The sequence below is a fragment of the Lissotriton vulgaris genome, chromosome 1_2 (assembly GCF_964263255.1).
Source record: "Lissotriton vulgaris chromosome 1_2, aLisVul1.2, whole genome shotgun sequence".
NCBI classification, from domain to species: domain Eukaryota; kingdom Metazoa; phylum Chordata; class Amphibia; order Caudata; family Salamandridae; genus Lissotriton; species Lissotriton vulgaris.
Window position 1 is genome coordinate 170,508,107 of NC_141686.1, and position 12,846 is coordinate 170,520,952.

The window sequence follows — 12,846 nt, forward strand, 5'->3', positions numbered from 1 at the left end:
TTTGTCACTACTTGTATGGTTTCAATTCTCAAGATTTTTAAAAGTGCAAATATATTGGTCTTTGTTAATTTCTCTTCTTCAGAGCTTAGAGAAGATGGATTCCATCCACCAAACTACTTGGCCCAGGGCGTCAAAGCATTGGTTACTGCGCTGAAATCCTGGATGAAGAAAGAAGTAAGTCAAATTGTTATGGAACGTAAAACGTTAATGCAAACATTCAGGACAAACCTGTAAGGGTTTCTTTAAATACCATGTAACCCTGCATCCTTTTAAATATTGAAAAGGCCATGAATTTCTTAAGACACTTCTCCTGTAATCTGGAGTAAAATAGTCTTTAATTGGCCCTTTCAATTGTGGCAACTTCTTTTAATCATTTTATGCTAAATCTTTTTGAAAGTCTTCAATTCAAATATACCATTGACTGAAAAAATCATTTTTCTTGAAAAATATTTTTTTTCTTTTTCCTTTAGCTTACAATTATTTTCACATGCCTAAACAAAACTGATGCATTTATGACATCCTGCATGTTCTATTTCCAGCTATTTGTACCTTTATAAAGAAACGCTTCCCTCCCTTTTGTGGAAATGGACTCTTTAATAAACACCAATACATGAGCTCTCGGTCTCCAGGCATTACTGTTGCGACTTTTAATGTATAATAAACTTTAAATACAAACGGATGTTTCATCTTCCTTGCATTATTAGCCTTGGTGCATCATAAAAACATATACTATTTTTTGCTCATTTTTAATTTATTTAGGTTAAGGTGTATATATTTTTCCATTCCTACGTTTATATTTTGTTTACTTTGACTTAAAGTATACGCCTTCATTTTACGACTACCGTTGTGGAATTTCTGTAACCCTTTCCATGCGGCCGCGATTCCCCTGGTGTGCTGTAAACAGCACGAACAGGGGCGGGCCGTGACGAACCCCAGCCGTCATCAGCACACGAGCACCGTAGTGCATGACGGCTGGGGTTCGTCATTAGCATGGAAGTTGTTAAGGGTGTTCAACTATCAGTACAAGTCAAATATTTACAATATTCCTAAATACTCTTGAGAGTAGCCCTGAAAAACGGAATATTGAAAAGGTGCCTTTATATATGCGGTTTGAAGGCTCAATACCCACACTTAAAGAAGCCTTGAGTGGTTAACAGAACTTTTTCCAGCATGCATTTATTGTAAATTAAAGTTTTGTGTAATCAGCGTTTCAAATAACTAAGCAGATATCAAAGCAAACATACCTCTACACCTCCCAATAATACCCCCATCCTTGACATAGAGAAAACAATGTAATTTGAAAATATACAATGTTAGAAACATAAAAACGTAGCATTTAATTGCCCCCATTGCATGGTATAAATGGCGTGCAAAACCATATTTGATTAATATGCAGTCTGTTTCATGTAGCAAGGAGGTTCCCTGAAGTTGGTTTAGAACAGATTGCATGTGAATAATCTAATGTATGCTAGAAAGTAATGGCAATTTGATGCATTGCCTGAAGAAAACCATTTTTTGGCTTCTGCCTTCCTGTGGTAGTAGAGAGTTTTGCAGCATGAATCTTTCTGGATTCACTATGCTGTGCATTATTCTGCGGTCTAGTGGGTGGGTCCAAAATCGCAGTCTTTTCTTAAAATTTTTTTTTTCGTAGCCCAGGTGGGTGTCGACGTCCCACCTTTTGCTGTACTTCTCGTGACGTCGGCAGGCTTCCTGCGGAAGCTCCCACTCTTGGGCGCAATCTTCAGATTCTTTTTTCCGCCGTTGGGTCTGGATCGTTTACGAGAGGCTCCAGAGTTTTGGACAGGAAAAAACACAGTCGAATTTTGCAGGAAAAGACGACCAGGGATTAACACCTACAAGCCGGGACGACGAAGGAGAAGGAGAACTTCGAGAACTTCGACATCCAACGGAGAATGCGCACACAGGGGGCGCCCTGAGCACGGGACATGGACCCCACACCATTTAAATTCTGCCGTAACTGCCACTACAAATACGCGCAGAAGAACCAGCACCCGGTTTGCAACCTCTGCTTACCGGTCGATCACGAGAGCAAGGACTGCAACGCTTGCTCGGCCTTCACACCGGAGACTCTCCGCGTCCGAGAGCGACAGAGAAGGGCCAACTTCACCATGCAGGGGAAGGGCCAACCACCGTCCCTTCGAGACCTGGGTCTCTCGACCGACGAAGAAGACTTCGTCGCCGGAGAAGACGACGGATACACGGTCGTAGAGACCGATAAGAAAACTTCTAAAGAGGTAGGAGAGTCGTCGATCCCAAAAGCCCTGACAGACCTGCGAAGGTCTGACTCAGATTCTCGAAAGACTGAGTCGAAGTCCTCGAAGGGAGCACTGGCGCCAAAAACTTCGTCGACGCAGCTGCAACCAAGGACAGAGAGCCCAGCTGGTCCTTCGAGAAGGACTCCCAGGCGGCGAAGACCCGCAAAAAGCCAAGGTCGTCGAAGCACGTCCCCGAAAAGGAACATTCGACTTCGAAAGAGAAGGCCGCCTCGACGTCGGCAAGGGAAATGAGGCTCGTTTCGACGTCGGCGCCGAAATGCACGGCAACAAGACCAGCAGAACAGTCAGACGACGAACTGGAAAGAAAGAAGAGACGGCTCAACGTCGAAATGGAGAACATCCTACAGAGAAAGAAGGAGTTCGACGAACGCCTCAAGAGTTGCACGATTCTGTCGAAGACACAGACGGTTAATGTCGAGCCAGATGAAGAAGAGAAGGATTTCGAGGCCGCAGAGAAGCCCCGAAACTGTCGACCAGCAAAAAGGGATTTTCTTTTATGACGACGAGGGGGACGACGACCAAAAGACGTTCCTAGGGTCAGCATCCTCGGGGACACAGGACCTGGAGTGGCAGGACCTCGGCACAAAGTCCAGAAGAGGGCGTAGACATGTACCCTTCGAGGCCTTCGCCGCCAGACGACATTGGGGCGTAGAATATTGCCATCAAGAACGCGGCAACAACGTTTGGGGTCAAGCTTGATGAAGAGAGGCAGAAGCCAAACTTTCTCTTGGAGACCCTACTCCCCACGCAGACCAGGAGCCAGGCGTTTAAGGACCCAGCGACATGCAGGCCGGTTACGCAGAGGACGTAGAAAAAATACAAGCACTCGACGAAAGATCCCCCATACATCAGGGGGACAGTCCTAGCGGACTCAGTTATCACAGCAACCCCAAGGAGGAGGGCAAATGTGCCAACAACATCAGGGTCACGACCAGACAAGGAAAGCAAGAGGATGGACCTGGCGGGGAGGAAGATAGAGAGAAACGCAGCAATGCATTGGCGCATGGCAAATTCCAACGCCCTGCTGAATAAGCACCAGTACCAAATACTGGACCAAATGAGCCAGCTGGTGAAGCACCTGCCAGAAGAGTACGAACGCAGAGCCTCGCACCTGGTGGAGGAGGGGAAAAATGTGACAAATGCTTGCCACAAAACAGCCCTGGATGGATCAGACACATCAAGCAGGCTGATGATGTTGGGAATCTATGAAAGAAGGCAAGCCTGGCTCAGGATCTCAGACTTCAAACCAAAGGTGCAGCACAACATCCTTAGCACACCATTCAATGGGGAGACACTGTTTGTAGCGCCGGTGGATGAAAAACTCACCCAGCTTAAAAAGGATAACGACACTGCAAGGTCAACGGAGCCTTACAATTCAGAGAGTCAAAGAGTGGTTCCCCGTCACATAGACCAAACGGAAGGGGAGGGGTAACCAACCAGGAACGTCACACCAGACATTCCAGCAGTCACAGCAGGGAGACAACCAAGCACAGCAAGGGCACCAGAAACAACACTGGCACCAACAGCAGAGAGGCCAGTCCTTTGGCGGGAGAGGAAACGGACGTGGACAGAATAAGAGAGGGGGCCAACAACCCGCCTCAAAGTGACTCCGTCCGGAGATCAGTGCCCCCCCGCGCAAAGCCTCACAGGGTGGAGCACAAAAGGAACGATGCAGGGTTACACAGAACAAACATCGCAGAACATGTAACACCAGTAGGAGGCAGGTTAAGTTGTTTCTTCCAGGAGTGGAGGAAGATAACAGACAAATGGATACTCAACACCATACAGTTCGGATATTGCATAGAACTGGAAAAGACACCCCCAAACAGAAAACCAAAGAAGAGGGCGCAGTCAGGAAAAGAGCTAGAGCTGCTTCAAAGAGAAGCAACGGACCTCCTGGAATAGGAGGCCATTGAACCAGTACCATACAGAGAAAGGAACCAGGGAGTGTACTCCACATACTTCCTAGTGCCAAAGGTGGACGAAACAATGAGGCCCATCCTAGACCTAAGGTTCCTGAACAAGTTCATAAAGACACAGAAATTCAAGATGACGTCCTTACAGGAGGTCATTCCTCAGATAAGAGACGGAGATTTCATGGCCACCATAGACCTCAAAGATGCTCACCTGCACATCCCAATGCACAGGCAGCACAAGCACCTACTAAGATTCACAAAAAACAAGGACCACTACCAGTTCACAGCCCTGGCGTTCGGAATAAAATCCGCTCCAAGGGTCTTTACCAAGTGCCTCGCAGCAGTGGCAGCTCACCTAAGGCGGGAAAAGATCCATGTATACCCTTACCCCGACGACTGGCTGATAAGGGCAAGCTCACACAGAACATGCAAAGAACACCCTCTACGCATGACAAATGTGCTGTTGGGCCTGGGATTCTCCATCCACTGGGGGAAAACCTCTATGGAACCAGAGCAAGTAAAAATCTTCCTGGGAGCAAAGATCAACACCATACAGAGCAAGGTGTTCCCAAACGACAAGCGGACAGTGGCACTACTGAAGGAGGCGCGCCTCTACCGGAAGGGGCGAGCTCTGACCGTGAGGACAGCGAGCAAGGTCATGGGCATGATGGCCTCGTGCATACATTTGGTACCAAATGTGCGCCTACACATGAGACCATTCCAAGAATGGCTGCAAGAAGGATGGTCCCAAGCTACAGGGAGTTGGGAAGATCTAGTGGTTGTAACGCATGCAGTGCAGGAGGAGATGTCGTGGTGGAGCAAGGAGAATATAACAGAAGGGAAACCTCTAACACCACCAACCCCAACGATGACCATCACAACAGACGCATCCCAGAAGGGATGGGGAGCACACATGAGCAAGCTCGGGTTGAGGGGTCTGTGGACTCCAGTGGATGTGGTCAAGCACATCAACTACCTGAAACTAAAGACCGCGTTCCTCGCCCTGAAAGCCTTCCAGACGAAACTGTACAGCCGGAGAGTGTTGATACAAACAGACAACACGACAACGATGTTTTACATCAATAAGCAGGGAGGAACACAATCCGCTCCACTATCGAACCTAGCGCAGGAGATATGGAGATGGGCCATCCCACTGAAAATAGACCTGCTAGCCATAGCCCTACCAGGGAAGGACAATGTGGAAGCGGACTGGCTCAGCAGGCAGACATCGGCATCCCACGAGTGGGAACTCAATACGCAGGAAACACAAAAATTGTTCAAAAGGTGGGGAACACTGTCAGTTAACCTATTTGCAACACACCAGAATGCAAAATGCCAAAGCTTCGCATCCAGGCAACCAGGGCAAGGATCCCTGGGGAATGCCCTATGGATAAGCTGGTCGAAAACATTTGCTTACGCTTTTCCCCTGATACCACTGATACAGAGTGCTGAACAAGTGCAGAACCAGCAGCATGACCATGATCCTTGTACTCACAGATAATGGAAATGTCACAAGGTGCCCCCACAAATTCGGGGAAAGAAAGGACCTGCTCTCCATGCAAAATGGAGAAGTATTACACCCAGAGCCAGAGAGTTTTAGCCTGGTGGCGTGGCTCCTGAGGACTTAGAGTTCGCGCACCTGAGGTTACCTGAGAGCACCCTGCAGGTTCTACGCGAGGCAAGGAGACCTAGCACACGAAAATGCTATGTGGTGAAATGGGAAAGGTTCACACATTAGTGCAGCAAGAAGATGCTACACAAAAGGATGACAAGAGAATCAACGGTGCTAAGGTATCTCACACACCTGCTGAAAGGAAAGCGGAGCTCATTCTCGCTGAGAGTACACCTGGCAGCAATAGTGGCGTACACAAGGGGTGAAACAGGGAAGAGCTTCTTTACATCGCAGATAGTAAAGAGATTCCTGGAAGGTGCAAAAAGGATCGCACCTCCAAAAAGGATGCCACCACCGGCATGAAACCTAAATCTAGTCTTACCAGGTCTCATGAAAGTGCCTTTTGAACCCATCCATAAGGCCTTGCTACAAATGCTGACAATGAAAACAGCCTTCTTGTTGGCAATCACCTCACTGCGCAGGGTGAGCGAACTACAGGCGCTGACGCTACAAGAACCCTACATCCAGATACACAGTGATAGGGTGGTCATGCAAACGGACCCACACTTTATGCCAAAGGTGGTGTCGAAGTTCCACATCAACCAGACCATGCAAATACCGAGCTTCTTTCAGAAACCGGCCACAAGTGCAGAGAGGGCGCTGCACACTGTGGACGCTAGAAGGGCAGGGATGCACTACATTGAGAGAACTAAGGAACTCAGGAAGGCAAAGCAGTTCTTCGTGTCCTTCGCAGGCAGTTTTCTGGGTAGACCAGTAACAAAGGGAACCATCGCACGATGGATTGCACAAACAATTCAATTCTGCCACAAACAAGCAAACCAAGAACTAGCAGAGGGGGCACAGACCCACTCAACTAGGATAAAGGGAGCAACGATAGCCTTCCTGGCTAACACTCCCATTCAAGAAATATGCCTGGCGGCAACATGGGCTTCAGTTCTCACGTTCACAAAGCACTACTGTGTGGATATACAAATGAACAAGGAAGCACAAGTAGGACAGAAAGTGCTTCAACATATATTCAACAACCAAAGCTCATCTTCCACCCAGCCGCCACAAAAATAACAAACCGCTACAAAGTCTATGCACAGCATAGTGAATCCAGAAAGATTCACGCTGCAAAACGAATAGTTTCTTACCTGTCGGTGTAGTTTTGCAGCTTGATCTTTCTGGATTCACTAGCAAACCCACCCACCTCCGCCAGAAAGGTGAGGCTGGAGAAAAAGGTGGAATAGCAAGGACAATACTGAAAACAGACAAACTTGAAGGTCTAAGCGGCTAAAATACTTACTTGAACATTGCCAAGGATTCGCAAACAAAACACAAACGCAAAAATAATCCGAAGATGGCGCCCAAGAGTGGGAGCTTCCGTAGGAAGCGTGCCAACGTCACGAGAAGGACACCAAAAGGTGGGACGTTGACGCCCACCTGGGCTACGAAAAAAAAAAAAAACAAGAAAAGACTACGATTCCGGACCCAACCATTAGACCACGGAATAATGCACAGCATAGTGAATTCAGAAAGATCTTCAAGCTGCAAAACTACACCAACAGGTAAACTATTTGTTACTTTCTCAGTGACCTCTTGGCATTAGCTGGCCCTGAATATTAAAAAAGCATCATTAGTGAAGATTCCAGTTGTACCGCTAGGCAGTCCATCTAAACGCTAATAATTCCATAAAGTAAACCCAGATGTCTGCTGTCCATTAGTTCTTTTCTGAGAAAATGGTCCACATACGACTGCTTCCTGTCTTAATACCAGTTGGTTTGTGTGTTTTTTTTATTCAAGGAAATTGAAGCTGTTGCATGCACTATATAAACAGTGTTTGTAGTTCCTTCTGCTTGCTGTTGAGCTCTCCTGGCTCAACGCCCATACAGCAATGATTTATTAGAATGGAAACGTTGCTTCATATGATAGATTCAGGCATATCATCACTCTTGTTGGGGGATGAGAGGAGGCAGGTGTGCACACTTTAAAGCCTTTAAAAAACTGTGTAAACAGTGGTGAGGGCAGGGATGATTCAGACTCTCAAATTTGGAGTTCAATATCTATCTCCTCAACTGCCACAGTAGGCGAACATGCCACATCCTTTACAGTCAATATGTATTCCCAAAAATAGGGACATTTTTAGACTCCCTAGCTGTGTGACACCAAGTGAAGGTCCACTTTAGGGGCATTTTTGAGTACCTTCAGAATTGGGTAGTGCCCTTTAAGTAGATTAGGCACTCATTCATAGGTCCTGACGAATTGCCACTGATCCACGTAAGGACTGCAATAGGCAGAAACATGTTGACCCCGACTAGATCCTAAGGAACATTATTTACCTAAGATTGCCATTGTCTTTACTATTAACAAATACCTTCTATGATCAAATAGAATATGTAGGGGGGTTTCTCTAGTTAATTTGAACTCTTTAAGCTATTTCTTCGGCCATTCTACTTTTCACATACACGTCTATGAATTTTTTTGGACTGATTTTGAAAAAAAGACCTCTGCGTAAGAGCATGTTGGGCAGTGCAGTCAGAGCAGGAGCATGAACCCAATGATGAAGCATGCCACCAATTGGTAGTTAAGGGCTCTTGCTCCTAAACATTAAAGCTGTTTCTGATCTCCTAATGGCCCACTCATCAAAATAAGTAATTTGGACCTATTCGGAGCTGCACACCTGAGCATTGATAAATATGTACCCAGCTGATCATAGACTAGAAACCCAGAGCGCTCTGAGCGATACATATATGGTGTAGGAGGAAACCAGTGCCAACTTTGGTAATGGTAATAAATCTGTTTTTTTAAATACATTTTTTTTTAATTCTCAGCTTACAGGTGAAAGTTCATTTCATTATGGACTCAGCCAGTCTGTTAGAGTTAAACTACACGTGGTCAAGCAATTCTCCAAAAATCACTTATGTTGAACGTATTTGCATATGTGCTATGTTGAGTCTGTACAAATAGAAACACTTTCTCTTTTGTCTGTACACTTTCCTATTAGCTTGGGGAAGGTGACAGCTTAATCTTGTGGTTTCTGCAAAGGTAAGTGAAATGTCTTTCTTGTTGACACATGTGTGGGTCACACAATTCCTTGAACAGCTGTGGCACACTTCAATTTTAGAAGCCAGAATGCATCTTGAACTGAAGGCTCTATCCTATGAACACAGCTACACTCTATGCCCCCACAGTTCAACATCACTTTTATTTCTCCGTTTTGCATAATACATTCCTAAGAATGGCGTTAATATGCAGTGCTTCCCTGTTCGTAATTCTGGCCCACTTTCTTTAGCTGCAGTCTTTTAGCTCGGCTACTTGATGTACCATCTCACCACTTACAAACCTGATTTTCCTTTTGCTTGTGGCGTCTCTATTTGCATGCATCACCATTTGTCTCACCTTTTTTTAGTAATGTTTTATTGTCTGTTGTCCTCCTACACATTTCTTGAGTAGTGCTTCATTTTTGGAAGTCCTCATCACTTGGCTTCTCAATTAGTCTCACAAGGGCTGCGGTCTTTTCTTTATCAGTGCTTCACTGGCTGCAACCCTAGTCATCTGCTCTCTTGTATGGTCTCTCATTGGCTACAATCTTCATCTGCTCTTTTGTATAGTGTCACTGGCTTTTATCCTCGTATACTGCTTTTTGTGCCGTCTCACTGACTGCAGTTCTCATCCTCTTCTTTTTTTTAATATTTCATCTTTCTTGTGTTTAGAAGTCTCTAAACTTCCATCACTTTTCTTCTTCATCCTCTACTCTAAAAGTGTTACTTGCTGCATACTTCGACCTCCACTTCAAGATCTCACCAGCTTTGTCTCGTATATAACATTTTAGTTTACAACCTTCATTCTCAGTCCTCCCTTTCTTTAGTGGTTTCCCATTGGTGGCAGCCCCCCCCCTGCCTCTTCTTTCTTGTATCTAATTTTTTGCAATCCTGATCCTCTGCTTTCCTGTTTTGTTTCCCTGGCTGCAATTCTCTCCAGTATCTCACAGGCTGCATGCTTCATCCTCCCCTGCAGTGTTTCATTGCATGCAGTTATCATTCACGGATTTCTTATCTAGTTTCGTTCTTTGCATTCCTTATATTCTCCTTTAGTGTTCTGTTATCCACCCTTAATCATCTTCTTTCATGTGTGGTTTCTCACTGCTGCAATTGTCATTCTTTCTTTTGCAGTGTCTTACTGTTTAGGCTACACCCTCTGCTTACATATACAGTGACTTGCTGGCTGTAAATATTTTATTAGTTATTGTCGGTAATTATCTTTTTGCAGGCAGTGTTTTAGTCTCTGTTTGACAGTGCCTCATTCACCGTTTGTTGTTCTCCTTTTCTTTAACACTGCCTTTCAGACTGCATTCCACAGGCATAGTTTTATTAATTGATATATCTGATAGACTACTAGCCGCAGATTCCTTAACATAGAATTATCCCCAGGATTAAGAATGGATCCGCAAAATTTTGTTTGCCACAGCATCTCTGCGCGCCGGGTGGCGGTACCACGTGACTCCGCCCTGACGTCGCCCGCGGGCGTGACGGCAGCAAGGTCACATAAGCTCCACCAGGTGCGCTGACGTCAGTTTTTTCTCTTTTCCGTGTGCAACGCGGATCCGGATCATGTCCTGGCCTTTTTTCAGGACTCCTTTCCAAGCTTTGCTTTGAGGAACAGTGTGCGAATGCTTTCGGGCTCCAAGACGTGTACTGATTGTGCACATCAGATGTCGGCGACTGAACCTCACCCTATCTGTATGTGGTGTTTGGGCGAGCACCATGACTGTACGGACTGCGAAGCTTGTCAGCATCTCAAACCGAAGTCCCGGCGGGAGCACTGGATGAAATTGCTGTTGGCTCGCTTGTTCAGGTCGGTGTCGTCCCAGCGTCCGTCCCCTACCTCGGAAGCCAGGAACCGCCGATTCAGTCTGCAGCATCGCCCTGCGCCATGGCCCCAAGGGCATTGCTCTCCAGCTGGTAGGTCCTGCAGCTTGTCTCCGAGGTTTTGTCCTCATTCGGCGGAGGGCGTGGGTTCCCCTCGGGATGTGCTCCCCCGCCAGTTGCCACGAAACCTGCCGTTTCCCAGCGTCAGGGGGACTAGGGCCCAAATGACAGTCTACGCTGCGGCTGTGCAGGCTTCTTTGACCCCTCCGCCACCTACTGAGACATCCGCGGATCCCATGCTTCACGCGGGGTCTTCCGCGGAGTCGCCAACGGGTTCGGCTTTAGGTTGTAGGAGGGTGGTGTCGTCAAGGTGAGGTCCTTCGGGTCTAGACTCTTGGACATGTGGCATCCCTACCTCGCCACAAATCCCTACGGAGCTCCCTGTGGCGTCGCAGGAGGTTGCCGGGACTCCGGGCTTGTCCCCTCGGCCCTCTGAGCAGGCGGCTGCCTCGCCAGAGGCCGAGTCGGTGCAGTTTCGGTACCAAAGGCTTTCCTCTCCGGCCCTGGAGGTGTCACGGGAGGAGGCCGGGCCTGGGGTGCTTTCCCGAGTCCCTCTCGGTCGTCTACCCGGGCAGCTGACCAGAGTGAAGTCGAGCCGGTTCCTTTTCGGCGCCGTTCCTTAGCCCAACAGGCTCAGACCCGCCCCATTCTCCTAGGGAGCACGTGGTGGTGGTTGACTCTGCGCCGCCAATGCCCACTCTGACTCCGGTCGACGATGAGCAGGCGCCAGTGGCGGACTCCAAGGCGCCGTGCCGGGAGTCGGGTCATTGATTCGTCTCCTGAGGCTCCTTCCTTTCTGGAGGTTTGTCATCTACTGGTCTCTTCCTCTCTGGAGACAGGACGCCTTATTGTTGCTTTTTCACCGGCGTCTTCCAGGGAGGGCTCCTTGCCAGCCCCAAAGCCTAAATCCTCAGACCTTCTTCTCCGCAGCTCGTGGTTGATTCCTCCACCGGTTTCTCTGCCTTCCCCTGGGACCCCTCAGTTTCCCCACACCCCTGTTGCCCACGGAGGAATTACTTTCTCCACCCACGGCGCCCTACGGAGGCCGGTGTTGCCTTTGTTTGGGCTATTTCCGCGGCCGCTGTCATTTTGCAGATGGGTGACCCTGTCACCCCATTTCCTACAGATAACCTCTTGGAAGTTCTCCACCAGGGCTCTGGTGGACGGGAGCTGTTCCTTCCTTTTGAAGCGTCACTCCACAATTCTCTTTTGGGGGCTTGGGGGCATCACACCACGGATGATCCTGTGCTTCAGCCACTCCTGCATTGCCACCTTCCTGCTCCGCAAGACCCAGTCTGCCTTTCCTTCCACCCTTCTACTCAAGGCTCTCTTCTGCTGACTGCTTTTCCGCCCTTGCCTGTGATGTTTCCACCTTCTCGGGAGGCCCGGTGGTTGGATTCATGGGGGGCGTAACATCTTCGCTTCATCCAGTGCTGCTTTGCGGGCGCTCAACACTGTGTGTTGGCCAGGGCTACCTCCAGTCTGTGGGATTCTGTGGAGTCCCTTCTTTCTTATGTCTCTCATGAGGGTGCCAGCGCTGATCTCTGACACCATGTGTTGGATGGTCGAGAGTTAGCTGCGTTTATTCTTCGTGCGGCCTTGGATGTTGCTGATGCTCTTGTCCATGCTATTCAGAAAAGGGGGTGGTGATGGACAGAGTATCTGAATTAAACAGAACACTCATACCCAGTCAACAGATCAGGGCTTGATCCATCACCGTTTTTTAGCTCACTGCACTATCCCAGCTCAGAACCTGGCTACATGCAAATTAGTCTGTCCCTGGCCCAGTGCATCATGGGAACAGGGCAGACCAAACTGCCAAGCCAATTCTTATTCTGGGAAGGAATCAAGCTTCCGGGGACCGGTTTCTGGCATTACAGACGTCTTCGTCCCGGCTTGCTTGAATCCTGATGGTGCAATGAGCAAGGGACTCACATCTGAGTATACCCTTCCAAGCTTATGGTGGACAAAATGATTCAGAAAAGGGGTTGGTGATGGACAGAGTATCTGAATTAAACTGAACACTCATACCCAGTCAACAGATCAGGGCTTGATCCATCCCTGTTTTTTAGCTCACTGCACCATCCCAG

The 12,846-nt window shown here is 47.9% G+C and overlaps 1 protein-coding gene across 2 annotated transcripts in view; it reads left to right on the forward strand.

Annotated features, from left to right (window-relative positions):
• KDM7A (lysine demethylase 7A) overlaps positions 1–12,846 on the forward strand; it is a 345,661-nt gene that overhangs the window by 226,686 nt on the left and 106,129 nt on the right. For both annotated transcript variants that reach the window (XM_086953055.1, XM_086953056.1), the window contains exon 10: positions 83–174. In XM_086953055.1, coding sequence (XP_086809181.1) covers positions 83–174 — 92 coding nt within the window. The remainder of the gene's footprint in view (positions 1–82; positions 175–12,846) is intronic.